Source organism: Boleophthalmus pectinirostris, unplaced genomic scaffold (assembly GCF_026225935.1).
Source record: "Boleophthalmus pectinirostris isolate CB_2022bp ecotype Guang Dong unplaced genomic scaffold, ASM2622593v1 HiC_scaffold_549, whole genome shotgun sequence".
Lineage (NCBI taxonomy): Eukaryota > Metazoa > Chordata > Actinopteri > Gobiiformes > Gobiidae > Boleophthalmus > Boleophthalmus pectinirostris.
In genome coordinates, this window is record NW_026571425.1 from 2070 (window position 1) to 25000 (window position 22931).

At 39.1% G+C, this 22931-nt stretch overlaps 2 protein-coding genes across 2 annotated transcripts; one reads left to right on the forward strand and one right to left on the reverse strand.

Moving 5' to 3' along the window:
• The first annotated feature begins 1472 nt into the window (after nucleotides 1–1472).
• rgl1 (ral guanine nucleotide dissociation stimulator-like 1) lies at nucleotides 1473–14210 on the forward strand. The gene is made up of 18 exons (XM_020940091.2): nucleotides 1473–1695; nucleotides 5204–5314; nucleotides 7054–7262; nucleotides 7340–7411; nucleotides 7501–7691; nucleotides 8046–8167; nucleotides 8919–9134; nucleotides 9215–9318; nucleotides 9406–9490; nucleotides 9667–9756; nucleotides 10153–10239; nucleotides 10443–10475; nucleotides 11157–11278; nucleotides 11531–11620; nucleotides 11750–11930; nucleotides 12095–12346; nucleotides 12435–12549; nucleotides 12753–14210. Exons 1-18 carry the CDS (start codon nucleotides 1651–1653, stop codon nucleotides 12935–12937), a joined length of 2310 nt encoding a protein of 769 aa, XP_020795750.1. The 5' UTR covers nucleotides 1473–1650; the 3' UTR covers nucleotides 12938–14210.
• A 1234-nt stretch (nucleotides 14211–15444) lies between these two features.
• Nucleotides 15445–22925, reverse strand: LOC110174041 (alpha/beta hydrolase domain-containing protein 17A-like). Its single transcript, XM_020940074.2, has 6 exons — nucleotides 21251–22925; nucleotides 20673–20897; nucleotides 20034–20362; nucleotides 19062–19256; nucleotides 18377–18556; nucleotides 15445–17049 (listed from the first exon to the last, which is right to left on the reverse strand). Exons 3-6 carry the CDS (start codon nucleotides 20354–20356, stop codon nucleotides 16824–16826), a joined length of 924 nt encoding a protein of 307 aa, XP_020795733.1. The 5' UTR covers nucleotides 20357–20362; nucleotides 20673–20897; nucleotides 21251–22925; the 3' UTR covers nucleotides 15445–16823.
• Between the last annotated feature and the right edge of the window lie 6 nt (nucleotides 22926–22931).

Here is a 22931-nt window from a genome sequence, read left to right on the forward strand (position 1 = left end):
ATCTTAAGACACCATTATACAATTGTCCAGTCTAGTTCAGTCCAGTCTGCTCACAGTCTGGTCTAGTCTAGATATGCTTCTGTTGTAGGAAGTATTATACATCTGATGATGAAGGCCAAGATAACAAGGAGCTGGCAGTGAGTGCCCTCAGAATATCTCTAAAAGTGAGATTTAATAATAAAAGTTAGGGATAGGAGATATGCCAAAAATTCTAGATTTTATTAAGACCAAATAACATTTCTATTTTTATCACTAATCATGTACACTTTGTATCTGCTTCTAATGAAAGGTCATGGGATGAGAGGGTGGGGAAAATCTCTGTTTGAGCATAGAACTACATTAAAAAGCTACTATAGAAAAGCTCTGAATCATTAATTTCAAGACTTTTAAGAGTACAAATGCTTGCTCACTTGAGATACATGTTGGATTTAGTGCCGAGAGAATCCTTACATTGTGCTTGATCTGCCTGATTCATATCGTACAGTTTATTCACACAGTTGGAGTGGGCAGTTTGAGTACGTGTCCACAGTGAGCCAGTGTGGTCTGTTCTCACACACTATAGCCCTATTCTCCTCAGGCCTGACAATGCACAGTGCAGTGACGGCATCCACAGCCTTCCTTGTATTGTCCCACTCAAAGCACAGGGCACAGCTGCAGCACCCAAGTGAGGAGACAGCCCACACTCCATTGACATTTCACTTACATACTAGATTCAGGAAGACAAGTCGGATATGTTGCTACTTTAGGCCTACTGCTGTGATGTTTATGTAATGATCATTTGTAATGGACATTTTTTCCAGATATCATCAGTGCAGAGAAAAATATGGGTCTCTCTTCCAAATCAATCATGTTCTAACAGACAAGATTTGACCTGGATAGTCTAATAGTCCATAGTCAACTATAGTACAGGTAGTTCTTATGGTACATGGATTGCTTATGATGGTTTCGGGGTGCAGTTCTTGTATACACAGTGTTTTATTTAGAGATTTATTTTGGTTGAGTTTTCATATATAACTATTAGACCTGTTTTAGTCCTAGATAATCTGGTCCTGCTTTAGTTTTGGTGTATCTGGTGGTATATGGAAAGCCAAATTTAATAGCTTTAAAGGTAGTCCTACAGAAGACCTAAGATATAATATCAATTTATTGCTAATTCAATTGTTGCATGGGAATGACAAATATATTTCATGTACTAAACTCGAAACACTTGCTAAAGGCTTATTGCCTACAATTCAAATAATGAGCTCATTTGGAGACATGTGAAGTACTTCCACTTGTAAGCTTTTTGTTTTTATCAATATTGTATTTATTTGAATAAAAATTATGCGGCGCGTTTTCAGAGAGGAACAACTTTTATGGGCATTTGGGCATGTGTTTAGCGCGCCTGTTGTTGCTGGAAGTGGCGTACATAGCAGGGGGAGGAGACTGGGCGCTGTTGTGAGTGGAAGTGGGAGGGATTAGCTCATTGAAGAGAAGAGTGGCAGCCTACTGACAGACGCTGGACGACACGGAGTTTGCTGAGACGCTGTTTGTACTATACACAAGGATAATACTCACTTCTAACTTGTGGATTTGTTAATTTTATCTTTGGATACGCGTTCTTCCTTTACGCACGGATAACTTTTCAAGTTCTGATGCTGCCTCCGGACAATGAGAGAAACGCTCACAATGAAATTCGCCTGGAAAAGTAAAATGGTAAGAGGCTATTGCCATCATGTGCTCCGTTGTTTGGTTTTAGGTGGTGTATGGGGGGAGGCTAAAATATTAGGGGAGAAGAACGGAGCGGGGGCTGTGGGCTGCTTGGGAAAGCAGCGGATAAAGAGAAAAGAAAACGAGAGGGGTCGTGGACAGAGGGGAAAGGTTGAACTTTAATTGTTTTGTCTGCGCTAATTCAGGTTTAACCCACATTAGTCGTGCGTAAAGTTGGGAATGGTGACCAGAAAGGAGGGGAGCGCAGGAGAGGGGGGCATGCAGACAGAAATCCCCTCCTGCCTCAACCACAACATAACAGACCCAATCCGCTAGTTTTACTTTTCTGTCGTCTCTCCCCCTCTCTTTCTTTGTACAAGGAAAAGTTAACTAAAAGGAGAACTGTTGCCGAGAAGAGACCCCCGGGGTACACCGTCTCCGCTTCTATGCTCCGTTTGTTGTGGTTATCTTTGGAGTATTGTTTCACACACAGTTAATAGGGAGATTAGGGTTTATTTGGATAGCGATTGTACCAAGCCCTTAGAACTCCCCTTGAAGCTTTCTTTTCCTCAAGCCAACCGCGCTGAAGCCGCCCATCCATGTTGACATTTTCAGTTTACTTAGAGACTACATTTGGACTTAATTGTATTGTATTATTTGAATTAAACAACTGATATTGTTATTTTGCATTACATCATCCAGCCACAGGGGGGGCATAATCCAATGTACTCTTTGTGTCAATCCAAAGCCTGATGGATTAGAAAGAGTGAGTAGAGAGTTGTGTTAGGGAGGGCGTCTAAAGTAGAACAACTGCATACAAAATACTGGAAAAATAAAAGAAGTCCTTTAAGAAAATGACATGCTTATTATCACACTTTTGCTTTTTACTGCAGGTTTTACACTGGTATGGAAGAACAGAAAACATTTGGATTCTCCCATCTGTCCTGTACATGTAGATAAACTTTAAAACATGTTGAGTCTAGAATAAAACCATTGTCATAACACCAAAGTCAGCAGTTTGTTGTAAACTGTAAAAGGCACTAAATCTCTATTTGTGATCGAAAGCCATGCGTTTGCTGTGTGTCCGTTTTGTGCGCTCTGGACCGGACAACAGGACCTCCTGCTATTGTTTTGGGAGTGTGTGGACCACATGAGTCACACACTGATGTATTTATCTGTATCTGAGCCAGCCAGAGTTTTCCCGACCGACAGCAGGCAGTGAAAAGGACAAGAAAGAGAGAGATATACAGGCAGAATTTACTGCTGATGTGGATTAGCTTTGAAATGGAACTTGGAACAACTGCTGTTTGCAGCTTTTACATGTGCTTCTTGGCCTACTGTTGATGGTATGGTTATGGTATATAAAGCTATAATTGTGCTGAATATTTGGGAAAATATTAGAAACATTAAGAACTAGCCCTGTGACACAGTATTCTATTTTAAGACATCAAAGATCAATTAATCAAGTGAAAACATGCAAGCACTTATTTGGAATTAATTGTGTAATGAGCCCCTTGCTGTTTTCTATCTCTGTATTTCCTGTAAATAATAAACAATTTCAGATGACTTCTCTGCCAGATGGAGAACCAACATTATAATATTTTGCAGATTGGAGAAATTGCATTATCTGTAAATACATGTTATTCTGTACAGCCCCGCTTTGCATCCAGCTAAAACCCAAACACACGCCCTTCTCTGGCCCCTTAACACTGGCCATTGAGCCTTTTAATGTCTACTGTGACCTTTGACCTCCTTCTCAGCCTCCCCTCTGTTTGGGCCAGGAGACGCACATCGAGTTGTGTCAAATAGGAGTAGGGCCATTCCCGGCTGCTCTTATGTTTGTGTTAAAACTTGGCCTTAATAGTGCGTGCGTGGTGTTTATATTTGGACTATCCCCCTCTCTCCCCCTCTTTTTCTCTTTCTTTTTCTTCTTTTCTCTCTCGCTCTCTGTCTCTTGGATGTCTCAGCAGATCCCTGGAGCTCTGGACTGAAAACTTCTGATTCCATCTCTGTCTCTAATGTTTATTTACGCTGCCTGTTGTTTGTCAGTGATTTACAACAACCCAGTACAGACACAGTGCATATGGTCGGCTGCTTAAGAGCTCAACGAAATTTATTTTGACTTCCAAGACAATTTAATAAGTAGTATGCACAGTACAATAAACAGTGACAAAGACAGGAGACTAAAATCCTCTAATTTGAACAAAGTACTTTAAAGGTGCACTGCGTAACATTTCTAGTCGGGGGTCTTCTGTCTGCTTGTCTCCATGAAAAAGTTATTGCTTTGTTTAGAATGCTCCACAGTATAGATGAAATCTATCAAGAGGGAGACAAGTAAGTTACAGCACTACAATCCATTACAGTTCAGATCTGTGAAGAGTAGTCCCTATTCACAGAAGGAATTATAGTATTTCTGAACAATAGAAACACTTTAAACATTTCCATCTAGCAATTGTCCATTTTAAGTCATACTATGGAACATTCCAGGGAAAGCAATAACATCTCCATGGAGACAAGCAGGTAGCGGCCCCTTCACTAGAAAAGTTGTGCAGAGCATCTTTAAGGCATTTTGATATGTGAATTCTAACTTTGAAGTCTATGGGTATTAACCTGAACTACCATCACAACATCTCAGCCCATTGCAAGATCGATCAGTGCCTGTGTGGATATTTGTCTATTGATGTAATACCATGTGTTTTTGGAAATTTCCATTTGATTATGTTATTAACTGTGATCCGAGTTTGTTTTTTCCATTTTAAAAGTGGTTATAGCACTTTTCCTTTAAGTGCTTTTTTCTATTCATCACTGGTTCTTGTGTAAAATTGCAGCTACAAATCTGTGCAAATGCCAAGTCAAGTTGATTTAAGGTTCGTTTAGCTCTTATCTGGAGGAATGAGGTCCTGGTCAGAGACAGTCTATAAAGCAGGGAGTAGATGTGATAGGCGAACATAGGCTCTGGCAGACTGCAGGACGTGGGGGCTGGGGAATTCTCAATGTTTATTGCACTAGAGTCTATCTCTGTCTAATTTCATTGGAACAACAGCGCTCGTCTTTCCTCTCTAACACTTTTCCAAGAGCACTTCAGTCAAAATCACACTTGAGCTGCCAGTTATTTCAGAGCATCTTCTCTTCCCTGTCTAGAAATTTAAGCAACCAAATTGTTATATTAAAGTAAAATGTATTTATGAGAAAATGATTAGGTACTTCAAGTTTTTTTGTAATATTTTCATTGGATAGTTGGACAATGGTTGTGATGGACAATGGTATTGCATCATGTTTTTGTTTTGTTTTTTTACTCTTGAAAACTTTTTGCTGTCATAATTGTTTAATACCGGAGTGACATGTTTCTACTCTTACAAGTGATAGTAATTGATAGTAATTGTGGAGGTACAATATGCAAAAAATTATAAATAAACTGATCTTTTTTTTTCTCATCAGATGTAAAATTTTTCTTTGTCTCGATAAACAAAAATGTAAAGATTCTAATCCTTCCCCATGCTTTTTCTGTGTACAGAGCTCGGTGCAGGACTGGGGGGAGGAAGTTGAGGAAGGAGCCATCTACAATGTGACACTGAAGCGCGTTCAAATCCAACAGGCGGCCAACAAGGGGGCACGATGGCTAGGGGTGAGTCCACCTCCCATCTATCTCTATCCTGCACTGGGACCATAATAAACAATGAAATAGTTCACATGTTTTCAGTTGGAAGTGGCCCGTGCACTGCCTGTTGTTTTAACATTTCTGTTATAAATCTCCTGGATTGGACAACACCTTTAGTCCCTGGCTCATAATCACCGTTTTGGCCAAACTAACTCCAAAAATGTGGTTTCCTGACTCTCCAAATGTTAGCAGAGCTCTCTTTTCTCGTATGCTAGGTTTATGAAACAGTGCTGTAACAAAAAAGTGGGTATTATCGGATTTTGCTGGGGTTGTACATTTTTCTGAGCGTACAAGGCCCTGCTGTTTCCTGCTTTGACTTGTGTTTATTAGTGTAATAAGATGTTATATGAAGCATGCAGAGGCCAGTTTAGCCTAATGTTAAATGTACACGTTATAGTCTGGTTTTCTGTTACTGATTGGCACATGTAAATATTAATTACAGGTGGTGGGTATCGTGTTGTTTGTGAAGTAAGGTCATGTCATCAAAGCTTCTGCACAATATAATGTCAGAGCCTGTTGTTTGAATCGAATATATTTAAGGTATTTTAAAAGATTTAAAGTTAGTTTCTTATCCTGTTTAAGTAATAGTAGTAAACTTATTGTGGAAGACCAAGTTTGAAAGTCAGTAGTTTTCAATGTGTAATCAAAATAAAAAATGTATAGAAGTATTATTACTATATTTAGAGTATTTCTTGAGCGTTTGCGACTTTTATTAGGTTGCATAAGTGGACTACAGCTGTGTCACAGATCTAATGGTGATTCTTTCTGTAGTGATATGTGCATAATATATGTCTGAATGTCAGTTGTGTCACTGTTGTAGAAAGATGGCGTGGTGTGGTGTATTGTTATGGCGTGGGAGGCTGGGAGGGTAGGAGAGCCCTGTGTGTCTGTGAGGACTGTGGTGGAGGAGGGGCCTCTCTGATTAAAAGCAGATTGGAGCGTTTCCTGCTCTAGTGTGCTAACTTTATCAAGAGTGCTCTCCCCGTACTTTGTGTTTTTGTGTGAACCCAAATCTGGAAAAAGTGGGACACTGTGTAACTTGGCCATTTGTAATACAACTAAGACTTTTAATCATTTCTCTGTTTTTGTTTGTTCCATTTGGGTGGGCAAAAATCTAATTATGCACTTAAAAGTTTCTATTCTAGTATGAATAAACCACCCACCATTACTGAATATAAGTAAACACTTTTCAAACAGAAACGATTTACTGCTTTTATTTGACCCTGACAAAATGGGACAGGGCATTTGTAATTATTAATCTTCAGTGCCCTCAAGTAAACTAGAGAGTGTTTTATATTTAAAGATTTGTTATCATTCCCATTTTACATGTTTCCCCAAAGTTTTTGGGAGTTTTGGGAGTGGCCTCACACCACACAAGTTGTGCCATTCTATCCATATATTAGTGTAATTGTTAACCAATGAACATTTTAAGATGTAAACTACTGGAGTTAGCATCAACTCAAATGTATTCTGATACAATGAACGAAATGTTGGATGTATTCACCCATTGTGGTGTAGCAGTTGTTTGCTTTTTAAAATAGTTTTGGCTAATCTAACTATGTGGTTGCTGCCTCCTTATATCAAATATGGTTGTTTTAAAATTACATTATATACTTTAATGCTAAGGGGTTATATACTATTAAACATCTATTAAGGCAAGAGTAACGATGATGTTTAACTAATTCAGTCTCATTGTATTTGTGCAGGCGGAAGGGGACCGATTACCACCTGGACACACAGTGAGCCAACTGGAGACCTGTAAGATCCGCAGTATCCGAGCTGGGACACTGGAGCGGCTGGTCGAGACGCTTCTCACGGCATTTGGAGACAATGACCTCACCTACACCTCCATCTTCCTGTCCACCTACAGAGCCTTCGCCAGCACACAGACTGTATTAGAGCTATTGTTAGACAGGTTTGTGCTATCATGCAAAAGTAGAAGGAGTAGATGTGGAATGATGAACTGTAGACATAACCTTTTTTATGTGGCAGATATGGAAGTTTGGAGGAAAATACGGAAACAAATCGGTGCCAAAGTACTGAGACCAGGGGAGCTATCAGAAAGTAAGGTCTTTTATTTTAGTTTCTCAATCCTGTTCCACTGAAACGTTTATTGCATTACTGTATCTGATATGGTTGTGTTGTTTCCACAGTGCTCTGACATCGATACTTCGTGCCTGGTTAGATCAGTGTCCAGAGGACTTCCAGGAGCCCCCAGAATACCCCTGTCTGCACCGCCTCATACAGTACCTGTGTAAGGCCCAGCCGGGGTCTGAGACTCTGAGGCGTGCACAGAGTCTGCTTGAGCAGCTACAAAGTCAGGCCAATATGGACGACTGTGACGGTAAGGCTTTTGAAAGCATAAATGTTTGCTACCCCTTTCCACAAACTGTGCAAATTATAGCACATCACCTCAATTACCATAAAACATAATTTAATTTTGAATTTTCTTTGACCTCTATAAAGTACTATTTGTTTGACTTTTTGTCATGCAACATTTACAAATTTTATGTAATCAGTGCTAAAACTGTATAAAATAATGTGCTTGGCAAGAAAGGCCTACAGATGAACCTGTGATGAGTTTACCCTCATAACAGTAGTGTTTTTGTCCCATACATGGAAATGTCTGGAAATGGAAATGTCTTACTTTTTATCTTCTTAGAATTGTTATTGATGTCTCCTTATCGCTTTCTGACAGGTTTCCATGGCAACTCTTCCTTCTGTTTGGGCGAGGAGGAGGAAGTGGAGATAGAGGCTCAGGAGAACTTCCTGTCGTTCGACGCTGACCTCGTGGCAGAGCAGCTAACCTACATGGATGCAGTAAGTTATAGATAAAGAAAGTACAAAACAAAAGGAATACTGCCTGTGCTTAGGAAGGAAGGGTATCACGGTCACATTTTTGTACAATCTCTCCACTGTATGATCCTTCACTTATACTACAGACAATTCTGAGATATTTAGGTTTACGATTAAATCATACAACTGGTCGATTAAGTTAGTTATCAATAATAATGACTTAGTCTTTTATTGCTTTTACATATGCAATGAACCTTAAGCCTTATTGTTTATTCATTTTCTTCATACTCTGTGGTGGTAAGCTACCTTTGTGACACAGCTGCCCTGGGGCAGTCTATTATAAGTGAGGCTCAAAACCTGAGCAATTAGCCCCTCCGAATTGAATAATTCAAGCACACACCCTTTTCATACTAGGCAAGCTGAGTGAAGTGTGACAGCTGTTGTTGTCTCCCTAAGGACACAACAACAGTTTTCACTAAAGCCACTGTCTCATCTGTGGCACCTGATATTCAAGTTGTAACCAGACCCAATCCTTCTTAGCTTCCAAGATCAGATGAGATTGGGCATTCACAAGGTGGTATGATGGCATGGTTATCTAGCTTGAGAGCAGTATACTTTTTAGCATATTTCTGAGGGTTTATTATAATATCATCTAATTATCATCACTGGGATAATGTAAACAAAAAGTTATTAATATATGAATAGCTCAATTGCAAAAATGTTAGATATCCGAGGATTGATTGTCCATTCAACATGATTTTACGTTTTTTTCCAGCTGCTGTTTAAAAAGGTTGTGCCTCACCACTGCCTGGGTTCGATCTGGTCTCAGAGGGATAAGAAGGACTGTAAGCACAGCGCCCCTACTATAAAAGCCACTATCATGCAGTTCAATGCCGTGGCAGCCTGCGTGGTCAGTACTGTGCTAAAACATAGGCAGATTCGGCCACATGCCAGAGCCAGGGTGATACAAAGATGGATCGATATTGCTCAGGTAAAATCCACAGACTCTTACAGTAGATGCTACTGTGGGAAGAGGAGTATGGTTTTAATTTATAGTTTGCTGATTAACAGGAGTGCAGAATACGAAAGAACTTCTCATCTTTGCGAGCCATCGTTTCAGCTCTACAGTCCAACCCTTTGTACAGACTGAAGAAGGTGTGGGCCTGTGTGAACAAGTAAGACACAACCTCTCTTATTAAAACTAGTGTTGAGCTGTTTATTAAAAGTAGCTTCAATTAAATATTACTTTTTGTTGAATTCAGAGACTGTATGCAGACGTTTGAGGAGCTGTCTGATATATTCTCAGATCACAACAACTACCTGACCAGCAGAGAGCTACTAATGAGGGTAAACCAAAAGATCAAATTATCAAATCCAATCATTGTTATATAACACAAAGAGACTATGTTGTTGTCACTCCCGGACATCCCACTTAAAAGCGGCTCTCCACACTCCACCTGCCAAGGACACATACTGTGCTTGTTCTAAAATGGTGTTTCCTTTCTGTTGTGTATGTTGTACAGGAAGGCACTTCAAAGTTTGCCAGTCTAGAGAGCTGTGCCAAGGAACACCAAAAACGCACCCACAAAAGACTCCAGCTGCAGAAGGAAATGGTGAGACAAGTGGCTACTTTTAAATTCATGAGTGGCATTGTTGTAAAGAGGGCAAAAATACTGTAACATTCTCCAAAAACCACAGCAAACTATGCAAATATAAAAGTATGATTAAAACTTTTCAGACATTGGGACCTTTTTGTTTTCATGAATTATGTTATTGCTTTGCCTGGAATGTTCCATGGTATGGCATTAAAATGATCTTGCATTTTATTCAATCATTCAATCACAATTGAACATTGTAGGCAAAACTATAACATTGCCATGAAGACAGCAAGGTAAAAAACACTTCCCAGAAAAGTTACAGAATCTTACTTGAGTGCTGTAGGGTGATTCTGACACTTTACTTGCATCACATAATAATGTTATATTTTTACATCCTATTTTTTATTCTAGGGAGCAATGCAAGGAACAATACCATACCTGGGCACTTTCCTAACAGACCTGACCATGCTTGATACAGCTCTACCTGACGAAGTGGAGGTAAGTTAAACTTGCACATCTGTTGAATGTGTTTCCATGTATGTGAGTTTACCTTCCCCGGCACATCTGAGAATCTGTGCTCAGAAGTGAGGCCTGTAAGTTTCCATTGGTGTGTGAGGAATTTGTACCTAATGCTGTTTGTCCAAGCGCCTGCTGGTATGTGATGTGTGCGGACCCTGACTACTTGTTCTTGTTTTCCTCAGGGTGGCCTCATTAACTTTGAGAAGAGACGAAGGGTGAGTTTCAAGTGTTATCTACATGGTAATTTTAAATGGCATAAAAAATATATAATCTAAGGCAATAGTTTAAACAAATTCTGATGAGAACTAAACCAGGACTAAACATGTTAAATCTTAAACCAGTATCAATCTGGCATAACATAGACCAGACACATGGTATTATGTAAGTAACTTGTGACATAAATAAAGTGGATTGTGAATAGGGTCATACTAAAATCTATACCTAATCAATAACTAATCATTGAAGTAATCAGGCCCAACCCAACCTTTACATTGGCAGTAAAATGTATATTGTGTTTTCACTAATGGACAGCAGTAATAAAGCAATGCATCTGCAATTATACCACAGTTGATTAATTCATTATCTTAATTTATTTTGAGCTGTCCAGAACAGAGCTTGAGATCGAACATAAAAACCATCATTGGCTATATATACACCATGTTTAAATGCAAGTGTGATGGAACTGTGGAACCTAATAAGCTAACGGGATGTAAACAAAAATTAAATGGTACCAACAAAAATATAAAACTACTTTCACCCTTATTCATCACAACATGGTCAGAACACTAATTACATTTTGTATATCTCCATAGGTTTATCATTTGGGAAATAAAAAATTCTGTGAAAGGCACAATTTCTGTAGAATTGCAATCTCACATCTTGCTCTGTTTTTGCAGGAGTTTGAAGTCATAGCTCAGATCAAGCTGCTCCAGTCCGCCTGTAACAGCTACTGCCTTCACGCAGACTCAGCTTTCCTGCGATGGTTCAAGAGCCAGCCTCAGCTCAGCGAAGAAGAAAGGTACCACTGATAGGATTGCACCTCTGTCCTTCACATAACGACTGCATTAGTGTGAGAAGCCATGGACGGTTGCATCTATTGTCTCTGCACGTACAATGACAAGTCCTTGCACTCCCACTGGTCTATTGTACTGGTTGTTTTGGCTTCTTTCTCTCCCATTCATACCCTTTTAGACTTTCTTTCTTACCCTGCTCCCATAACCACAAGGCACACGGTCAGTTCATGTTGTCATCATTACTTTTTTTCTTGCAGCTACGCCTTATCCTGTGAAATTGAAGGGCTCGGTGACAGCAGTCCAACTTCGCCCAAACCACGAAAAAGCATGGTGAAAAGACTTAGTCTGTGAGTAAAAATAGCATCCAGAACAATTTTTCTTGTTACTCCAAATTAGCATTTTTCTAGTTATGGTTGATTTATTTGGCTAAAGTGATTATTACATTATCTAATCTTGGACTTCCCTTGACATTTCAGACTTTTTCTTGGAGCAGACAGCAGTGCTGCCAGTTCTCCAGTGAAAGAGACCCCACGCTCGCCTCCTACTGGCAGCTCGGGGGAAAGCATGGACTCTGTCAGCGTGTCATCCAGTGACTCGGGCAGCCCATCAGACAGTGAAGTACTGACCCCTATCCACTCCAGTGATGCTCAAATTAAGGTAAAGTGTTATTTTTTAAAACATCCAAGGTATAAATGTTTCAAATGTTTGAGATGATTTTCACATATACTGAAGGCTTTTTTGCCATTAGGATTAACATTTATTATATCATACACAAGTGCTGGAGTCACAAATATAGCTAACACATTTGGCTTTTCTTACAGCTATCAGATTCCTCCTCCTGTGCATCCTTACACTCCACGGACACAGCCTCATCGACCACCAGTGTTTCCATGACACCCGTGTCTCCCTCACACGTGGGTCATCACTGCACCCATCGCCGCTCTGTTTCCCTCACTCCAATGTCTCCCAGCTCTCCCACCCAGACCCTGCTCTACAACACACAAGCCCAGGACGCATGCATCATCAGAGTCAGTTTGGAAAATGGCAATGGAAACCTTTACAAGAGCATACTGGTACATACATTGTCAATATTATGTTGGTAATTAGTAAAATTGATTTGCACTATTTAGAATCTCAATATTCTTTTGTTTTTGTATGCAGTTAACCAATCAAGACAAAACTCCAGCTGTGATTGCGAGAGCGATGGCAAAGCATAACCTGGAAGTAGAGCAAGGCGAGGGATATGAGTTGGTGCAAGTCATTTCTGATGAGAAAGGTAAAAATAATAATAAATCTACCATGTGTCTTAAATTGTGTTTTTCTGCACTGAACAAGAACAGGATTGGTAACTAATCTGTTACTTACAATATAAAAATGCAAGTCGTATATTATATATAACCAGAATACATTTATAGTAAGTTTACACAAACAGAGTGTGAAATAAAAGTAAGATGACAGTGTATCTCTTATATCTTTCAGAGCTGGTAATTCCTGACAATGCCAATGTGTTTTATGCCATGAACACATCTGCAAACTTTGACTTCCTGCTCAGAGTTCGGGGGTCAGCCGGGCGACCAGTCCAACTGCGGAGCCGCTGCAGCACCACAGTGCCACGGCAGCACCGCTCCAGTCTGTCCCTGCGGCTCAGCAAAGTGACTCTGTGACACAAACCCCAAATGAGAACTGGACCTGTGCTGAAAAACAAGCTCTTTGTGATCATGAAGAAAATGGACAGATCCTGAGCTCTTGCACACCTTCTCCGTACTGTGCCATGTTTCATGTTCTTAAGTTTGTAGCACTTAAATCAGAAACACGGACCAGTAGCACGACTGTTGTGCCAGTGGACCTCTTCTTGGGGTGTTGTGCCTGTATCTAAGTGGGGAAGTGCGACCCCTGGTGGCACTTACTTCCAATTGCAACAGGTTTTTGCACATGTTTTGGGAGCAGCCAAACTCCTGACCTCTAACAGTATTCTAAAGACTTTATAAAATATCCTGTGATGTTTTCTATGTTATTAGAAGTATTGAGGCAAACTGACTGTTATGCCTATATAATTGAATGGACATTGTACAGATTTCTGGATGATATGAATTAATTGACAGAAGCTGTAATGTCTGAATCTGTTGCTGCTTGTGGCGTGTGCACAGTGTGTATGTGTATCCCCCTCTCATATTGTGAGCTATTTGACGAATGCACTGGTGATGCATTCTGACTGGTTCAGTTACTTGGTTTTAACAAGTCCTTGGTAAATATTAAAATGGCCTTAGCCACCCTATCTTCTGGGTGAAATGAAAAAATGAAATGTGTGCTACTTTCTCTAAATGATGACCCTCTGCACGTCCACACTGAAGGAGGTGAATGAGGGTTTGAATTAGTGGAAATGAAAGTGTCTTAGAGCCAGTGGATGTTTTATGATACCTCTGTGCCCTTCAGTGTTGATCTACAGTTGCACTTGTCAGTTGAAGGAGATGCCAATGCGATGTGAATACTGAAGTAGGAATCTTCCACTAATGTTGTGGACTAGTTTCCTTCTTCACCTAATGAAGTATTATTTTTGTTTGTCTTTTTTATGTTTTTGTAATTCAGGTGAATATAAGCCAGATTGGAGTATGTTAAATGGTTTTCAGTATATGTTTCATTTCAGACTGTCAGATAACTGTGATCTGTTTGTTATTTTATGAACCACTTTACAACCTTCTACAGTTCATTTGCATAACTTATGTGTATTTTCCCCAACACTGTCTCATCATAGTCACACCTTGGCATGATACTGACATGTCGACAAATGACTACAAAAATGCGCTGTTTACCTGTTTCTGTGTTTAAACATGTAATTCAGCTGGTCCTCTTATACAGCACTTTGCTCTGTTCATTTAAAGTATTTTCTCCACTGCCAAAGACTCCTTTCTGAGCAAATAAAATATTATCTTTGCATAATTCTGTTGACATTGTTTTTCTCCTGATGAGTGACATAAGATTGACAGGCTGCTCTGTGGTGTTGACTGATGTTGACATTGTCAGGACGAGGGTCTGTCCTGGCCTGGACCCAGCTCATTCTGCTGAGTACAGGACTTTTCTGCTGACTGAATACACAGCTCCTGACCTTTCTTTCCCCAAACTAACTTTATTATACTGGCCTGTGGCTATGCCTTTTCCCAGAATTTCAAGACATTTTATGACAATAACACTCATCAAAGGTTTTAAAGTCTGATGACAGATATGTTCTTTATACTTTGTTATATAATGTACAGACATGTTTGTGGGATTAATCAGTTTATCAAGTACGCTTTGGGTGATAAATCAAATCAAATCAATAGGCCACCACAATCTGTATAAATAGGACATGTAGGCCTATCCACCAAATATGTAAGGTATATGGTTTAGATCACTGATTCTTAACCATAGGACCGGGGCCCAAAATAATATACTGCATTTAATATGAGCTTATGCTCTAGGTTTAAAAAAAAAATGGCCTCAGTGTTAAAAAGTTTAAGAGCTCCTGGTTTAGATTATACATGATTTAGTTCCTACTACAATATATTTATATACTCATTTGGAGTGTACTTAGGTTTATAGCATATTACAAAAAATGACTTTTTAACTCGATACATTGCTACACTGGCAAATAAACGGCCAGCAGCACTATAATTTCTTAACTGCAGTCATCACCAGAAATGAATCGGGTTGTCCGCATGTTTAAGCCTGGATGTCCTGCTGAGAGTTAGATCCTCACTTGTCTGTGGGAGCCACAAAGAGACTTATTCAGAGCCTGTGTGCGCCTGTTTGAGTCTGTGCATTAGTGTGGGACTGTGGAGGTCAGCCCTCTGAGGTCCCTCTCACCCACTCTCACCGGAGACTACAGCTGCAGCTGCTTTAATCCTCAACTCTCTGGAGTGGGCCACCAGATTGTCTGCACCAGGCACCAGTGTTTATGCCTGCGTTCTGGGGGAGGGACGGCACCACTCCATCCATCTGCCCCATTTTGCACAATGCAGCAGTGTGTGAGAGACAGGAGAGGCTGGGGTTCTTTTCTAATTAAAGGGCATTTATGGACACTAGATCACATGTATTCAAATAAAACACAATTATTTCAGCAGTGCAGGAAGACATGCACATTCAATTTCAAAATGTGTAAAAATCCCAAATCAGGAAAAATAAAAAATAAACACAATTCAGTTTTAATAACTATTTATTGTCTGTTCAGTAAAATTCATGACTTAAAAACGATCATGTACAAATGTATAAGAATTGATACACATACCTGCCTTTAAAAGTTTGAAGGAGAGACAGTAAACCACTCTTTTGTAGTGTTTTCTACTAGTAAAATGATGTAAAATGGTCTTAGTTTTTGTTAAAGTCTTTAACAAAGCAAAGCAAATCAAAACCAAGTAACATGGTCACAGCCTACAAACAATGTAGCCTTTGTAGCTTATAATGAATGAAGATGTGAGTTACAGACTAAGGCCCTATTTCACTTTGGTTAATACAAGTAAACAACAGAGACTTCAAAGTTACTGCTCTGACATTCATGACGCGTCTTAAGACTTGTTACTCGCCCTGAAGATTTGACTGCTGTAAGATGAAGCAACACCACAACATTGTAATTTTATGGGGTTTATCTTTTAACTTGTGCACTTTCTGTAATAGTTGCGTTGCAGAAAAAAATGAAATGGATCTTACTAAAGGAAATAAACTAAAGAAAATTAAATAAATATTTGATAAGGAGAAAGCACACAAGCCATCACCATGCAGTCACTTATGTGTTGCCATGGTGACAGATATAAAAAGGAAAGAAATTCAGTTTTATCTGTAATGTATAATGCTTACACAATGCAAAGTAACTAAAATGTACAATTCAAAGCAATGTAAAGAGAAACATACGTGCTTCTTTCAAATACATTAGCTTAACAACAAAAAGCAACTTGAAAATTTTCTGCAAGACGATAATCTCTAGATGATCTATTCAAAAGATATAAAACAACTGCTGCATGGATCCTGCAAGTGGTTTAAATACTTAATTATGTGGATAAAACATAACAGGATGAGAGGGAAATTATTAAAACATTTACCAAAGCACACTGAACATTTAAAGCTGAGTACAATATCTTAGAGGTACCTGAGAAAGTTTAGTTTGACAAAATAGACATGTAATGATCTATTATAATAATCTGTCAAATATTTTGAGGCCCAACCCATTACAACCTTTTAAAATTTAACTGTATAAATGTGTGAATGTTAAGAGATAAATAATCTATTGTGTTCCATATAAATTCAATAACTGGTTGCACAGACATAAAGAAGCTTACTAAAGCTTTCCATTGCACTTCCAAGTGTCCACGATTTCTTTTCAATTGTGCAATTCCCTTTAATAAAAGGATATAAACCCCATAGTGTGCGTCCATCTACTTGCACAATGAGAAAATAGTTCATTTTGCAGCACAATAAACTCTTCTTACTGGACACATTCTAACTTCACTAAACAATTTCCTGTCATTAATAGTCTTGAAATGTCCTTGTACACAACATTTACTATAATGCTGGTGTGTGGCATCAGGTGTGTTGTGCCGCCACTTCCTGTCCAATAAACCTCCGCAATCGCTCCAAATACTGGCTGTACAGCTCAATGTCATTGTGCCCTGCCCCCTCCACCCACAGTGGCTCGACTGCTTTGGGACAGCGCTCAAATAAGGCCAGCCCATGGGTGAAGTCTATCACCTCGTCTTCTGTACCATGGATGATCAGCACCGGAGAGGTGATTTTAGAAACCTTCTCAATGCTGAAAACAGGAAAAAAAAAAATCATAATTTTAGTCTGCATACATAATATATAGTTTCTTTACACTAGTATTTACTTACTAGTACAGTATTTATTGTGTTGTGATGGGGAGGCTCACTCATGATACAGTAGAAATTTTCTTTTCAATTAAAAAGATGTATTTTGGCCCATGATTATTTTAATATAGCAAAAACGATGGTATGGAGTTGTTCAGCTGTCTTTTTGTTTATTACTTATGATGATTGTGTAAACATACAGCCACCTCAAATCTATAAGCACTAATATATATGACCCATAGCTGTAGCCAGGAATAAAGGTTTAAAAAGTGTATATATTAACAGTAATTTCTTCATGTTGATTTCAGTGAAAGGAAGCAAACTAACAAAATTATAGGCATGGAATAGGAGCCTGTAGTATGATATAATGTACAGTTCACATCAGTCACATAGTTATTTTTATAATACACCTTGTATATTTTAAGACTTTTTGTACACAGTTTATTCAATTAAGTTAACACCACTGCAGCATTTTTATCACTATTTCAAATACCACAGAAATGGTGTGGAATACAAAGAAGTCTGCCCTGCACTGCACAGACACTACGCAATGGGCTGAAACACAAGCTGGAGGCTGTCTCTCACAATGCTGGAGGCTCTCTCATTTCACCACATTCAAACAGCTTTGACAACTACCACTAGTCAATTGCTTTTCTCTGGTTTTCCTATCTATGTTCAGGACCCACTTTGGCATTAAACATGGCGCAATACATAGATATAAGGTCTGTGGTGGAACAATAAATATTTGGAATAGTCTATCTGTTGAAAGTGACGGATATGTCATATGCAGTTCAATAATATGCCGAGAAGCTGCCGGAGGAGAACAATCACTCCAGTGAAGATAACAGCTGCTAGATCACACACTCCTTGGGGCTAGTAGTATCTGAAATTGAATATCATTGAGTTGGCCTACTTACCTCTTCAAAAGCCAAATTAGAATAAGATTCATGTCCACAAACTAAAAATGATAGCAAACATTTCGGCACAGATGTGTGAACTAAAGACCTTTTTCACAAGTGGCAATTATAGCTTTCTGTTGGCAGATCTGTAATTATGCAAACACGCTGCCAAACAGATGAAAGTGCGTGTGTGGATTGTGTTACGCAAACAGCTAATTTGGAGATCATACCAAACAAAGAGCACATAATGACATGGACATGCTGTGGAGTCTGTTATTTAGAGTTTGCAAAGAAAGTCATAACTTGTAATCATTGTTTGAGGTTGATAAAGTAACCATTAAATCAAAAACTCACTATTAGGAGAGTGGCTTACCTCGGGAAAGGATCAAAGCAGTATGTTTTCTTGGTATCAGGAAAAGCAACCCTCATCCCTGAAGTGAGAGGAGAGTGCAGGACCACAGCAGCACACTCGTATCTAGAGGACAGGTCTACTGTGGGGACTGTACCAATGCTCTGTCCATACAGGATTATGTTCTCTGGACTGATCCCATACCTGCTCAAAACACAACAGCCCACTTCACAATCCACAATCTCCTCACCTAAAGCTAATGTTTATTTAAAAGAGCTGCACAACACTAGAATTCAGTACCATTGTGTGTTATTTGATGAATTTGTTATGGTGTATATAAAGAATACACTGGTCAGAACTAGGTTTATCATCTATGGTACTGTCAAAAGAAGCATTCACTGTAAATATTCTATTACCAAACACACCTGATCCAACCCTAACTTACTGTTATGTTAGGTCATGTGTTTGTGCCATGGCCCTTCATCACACCTTTGTCCTTGAGAGAAAGAACAGTCTCTCTGTCCATCCATCTCTCATTTTTATTCCCTTGATAATCCTCCCTCTCCATCCCCGCTCTAAGCAATGTGCTCTCCATCCTGCATCTTCTACATTCACTTCATTTAACACACTCTTCCCTTAATGTCTAATTAGGACTTAGATGATTTACATGTTCAGCTATGCGATAGATCCCTGGTATCTCAAAACAAACCTTGTCCTGAGTGCATGCCAGGCAGCATCAATGTCTGCGTACAGGTTCTTCTCTGAGGGCTTGCCAGTGCTGACGCCGTAACCAGAGTAGTCATAAGAGAAGATGTTGCAGTTTATACGAGTTCCCAGTCCGATATAGAAAGTGCTCATCTGACCCAAATCAACCGCATTACCATGAGAGAATAGCACGGTGAATCTGAAATTGAAAAAATTTACACTTGTAAAAGGAGAAAAATTATACCTCATACACTTGGTCATGTTCAAGTTCAACAATAGTGGCCAGAAAAGTAAATAATCCCAAGAAAACCACTTTGATTGTCAGTAGATAAAATGGATAATGTATCTATTATTATATGTGATTTTGTGTACACAATTAAAGGCATTCTCTTCAACATGTCAAACCTGAGAAGCAGAGTATCAACTGTTAACCCTGGTTATTTAATCTCATGCCTTTTATTCATGAATACGTGTGGAGAAATTTGATCCATTTTCTAGATACAGACAATTTTGAGGTTCTGACACAGCAGCTTTGTTTATGGACCCTTGAAGCTTGTGGCTTAGCCTTTGGCCCTTAACTGTCAGAATAATATACAACAATGCTTTTACCCCATTGGGAATGGCTTGCATTTAGTCCAGTGTAACTTGAGCTCATAACTAGAGCAAAAAGTAATACTGTTACTGATGAGATCTGTCAAAAGATGAGAAACATTTACTGCAGTGCATGGCAAAAATACAATTAAATTAGGGCACTAAATTAATGGGACCTGTTTCCGGTTACCTTTACCCAGGCTATTTACACAGCATATAGACATACAGACAAACTGGATTTACAAGATAAACACTGTGAAAGTATAGTGTCGCAAAAACTACATTCTTCCGATACATATGAGGAAAATAATATTGTTTGACCTAGTAGCAGTTGTTCTATTGTGTAATTTAAAGTAAAACTTTGATCAGAACCAACTGAACACACCTGGCATTGGGAGCGCAGCGAATGTACATGCAGGCGACTTTGTTGCCTCTGCTGGATCGGGTTAAAAACACTTCTGTCATGTCCAGCTCTCTTTGTGAATACTGAAACTCTGCTCTGTCTGTAAGGTGGAGCTTCCATCTCTCTTCAGTCACTGCAGTCGCCCTGTGTCCTACGGTCCCTGGAGCCGTAGATCCACTGTCCAGGTCTGGTAGAAATGTGTACGTGGGCTCCGGGGGCAGGAAGGCCAGCTTTGAGGCAATCTGACTGGGGCATGGGGGGCAGCAGAAGAGGCAACAGAGCTCACTGAGAGAGAGGCCATTCATCCTTCACTGTAAAAGGAGGACAAGAGGGTCAGTGTGAGCATTATACTAGTATGGACAATAGGATGCTTTCAAATAATAGGCTATATGACACTTGGGCTGAAGACATTACAATAGTAACTACTAGTAATGCTTAATTAAAAACAGCACATTGTGCAAAATGTGTTCAACCAAATGAGTCTTGAGTGAATGTATTTACATGTAATTATAAACCCAGAATGATAACATTGGTAAGTGTATAACATGTTTAAAATGTTTAATGTTATTAAATACATTATTTTAATAAATAAGATAAGGGTGAGATCAACCATAGACCCACCTGTTGATCTGACAAGAGTTAAAGGAAAACTATGACAAAAACAAGGAAGAAGTCCTCAGCTTCTAGCGGGTTTCCTCATCCACTCAGGACACTGTAACTTAAGTGCTTTCTCGGCAAAAGCAGGAAAAGTAGACTGCAATGGATCCCACTGAGCTCGGCGTAGAATTAATTCCAACCTGTGGTTTGTTATCGACCTTGAGACTGGTTACGATCCATGTTGTCCACCTAAAAAAGTAAAGAGGTAAATAGTAAAACGCCACAGCTGTCTTAAAACCACTACCAACAAATTTAGAGTTTAGGATTAAACACTGTCAAAACGTGGAAATCTATTGAAATTGAGACTTGTTTTAATAAAGAATCCACAACACCGGCCAATTATTGATATGTCAGTGCAAATGTACCAACAAAATCAGATATCGTACAAAACATAACACAGAAACACTTGTAGATGCTTGTCAAAGCTAAGGCTAAGTGGGCTTAAGCTAGCACGATGACATATAAACACGGCTGTACGGAAAAAACAGGGACGTGAAAACACCCGACTCTAAAAACACAATTACCAGAGCTTGTATACGAACCCGTGGGATCATGATCGCAGCGAATATGCTCCGCTTCTTTAACTTTACAAATGTTGTCTCCGCGATCTTCGTGCTACCGTTTTAAAAGTGATCCAAGTGCTCTGAGCTGACACTCCGCAGCTTCACCGCACCCGGAAGCGACAGCTGACAGGATGTGACGTACTGGCCTCCCATTGGACACTTACGGCAAAGCGTTATCAGTGTAGGCAACAATGAAGTCAAATGTGACAACAAAACCCACGCAAATACTTTTCAGGCTCAAGAAATGTTTAAGGATATGATTCATAATTCCCTCACTGTGGATAACTTCTTGTCAAAATGGATAGGCTCACATAACAACCGCTGAGATGCTTGAGTTGCTGGATCTCTAGTAGGCCTACTAATTTGTAAACAATCTTGAAAAGTAATAATTTTTAATTTCAGGAAAGAGTCATACACATATTACACGATAACACACACAGTAGACATTAACTGATCCATTTTAGAAAAAATTGTCAGTGCAGCTTTGACACCGCTTTGTTGTAGGCTATGATGTTTTCATTGCACAAACGTGTGTGGGGGGAAAAGACAGAGACAAGTGTAATTTAAAATAAACTTTGTGATTTTATTGTTACTTTTACACATCATACAATCCTAAGATTTTAAAGAAAATCAAAAATAATAAAATAAAATAAAGATCTGGTGGCATTGCAGGAGACTGGGGTGCCAAGGAATTCGCAAATATGTCAATCGTGCCTATTTTAAAACTTAGAATACACAGTTCATTCTATCTGCATTTATCTTAATTACCTTTCTCCCCAAATAATCTATACATTACGTAGCCTATTTGAACTGATGAAGACAGTCATTGTGCATTATATTATGCCACATGATGACAAGAGCTTGAAACAAACAAGAGGTGTCCAAATACACATAGCCTAATACCACTGATATACTATATGTAGATGTTTAATGTAAGGAGATCCTAATTGCTGGTGATGAGTCCTTTATAAAAACTGTAAAAAAGGTTTGCAAGACACTTTCTCGGCCCGTGAACAGGTCATGACAGGCAGAGAGAGGTCCAGCTAGTGTGAAGATGGTGGGTTACATTCAAACTGCTCAAAATCTTTAAAAAATACAATGGTGGTAGATATGAGCAGTCAACAGAATTAGCAAGTGTATACCTGCAAACAGCTTTATAATCGTATGGAGACTTCTACTGAATCAATAGGAACTCAAGGGAATATGTTTATTTGTTGTGAGAATTTTGAGCAAAGATTGCCACCAGCAGTCAAGCTTCTGTTGTGTGCGTGCCTGTCCAATGCTTTACTTAAAAACAGCATCAAAGCTTCTGTAGGCCAGGTCTCATACTGTACACAACTAAACTCCACATTTCAAATTATTTCCAACTTAAATACAATGGGACAATGTCAGTGTCAAGTCATTTCTACTGATAAGGCTTAATTTGATAGAATCTAATTTTTATCTTAATAAAACACGATCAGGTCCAAAGTAACTCGTGCATACAAGAATGAATCATTCATTACTCTAAAACATTCTGCATGGGCTTAATTGGATCACACACAGTTAATATACCTTCAAACTTTTCTACTGCTTTTTAAATAAATAGTTTATCATTAAGATCAAGCATTTACAAGGAAAGCTACAGATAATAAAAAGATTAAATCCTCAATGGCTCTGC

What these genes read in the sequence shown, in the direction of transcription:
- rgl1 (XM_020940091.2), top strand. Translation starts at nt 1,651, where the DNA reads ATGAGAGAAACGCTCACAATGAAATTCGCCTGGAAAAGTAAAATG. An exon ending in GCAGAGAGCTACTAATGAGG is followed by an intron (nt 9,491 to 9,666) that starts GTAAACCAAAAG and finishes TATGTTGTACAG; the next exon opens with GAAGGCACTTCAAAGTTTGC. An exon ending in CCAGTGATGCTCAAATTAAG is followed by an intron (nt 11,931 to 12,094) that starts GTAAAGTGTTAT and finishes CTTTTCTTACAG; the next exon opens with CTATCAGATTCCTCCTCCTG.
- LOC110174041 (XM_020940074.2), bottom strand. Translation starts at nt 20,356, where the DNA reads ATGAATGGCCTCTCTCTCAGTGAGCTCTGTTGCCTCTTCTGCTGCCCC. An exon ending in CGCTGCGCTCCCAATGCCAG is followed by an intron (nt 19,257 to 20,033) that starts GTGTGTTCAGTT and finishes TTTCAATTTCAG; the next exon opens with ATTCACCGTGCTATTCTCTC. An exon ending in TGGCATGCACTCAGGACAAG is followed by an intron (nt 18,557 to 19,061) that starts GTTTGTTTTGAG and finishes TGTTTTGAGCAG; the next exon opens with GTATGGGATCAGTCCAGAGA.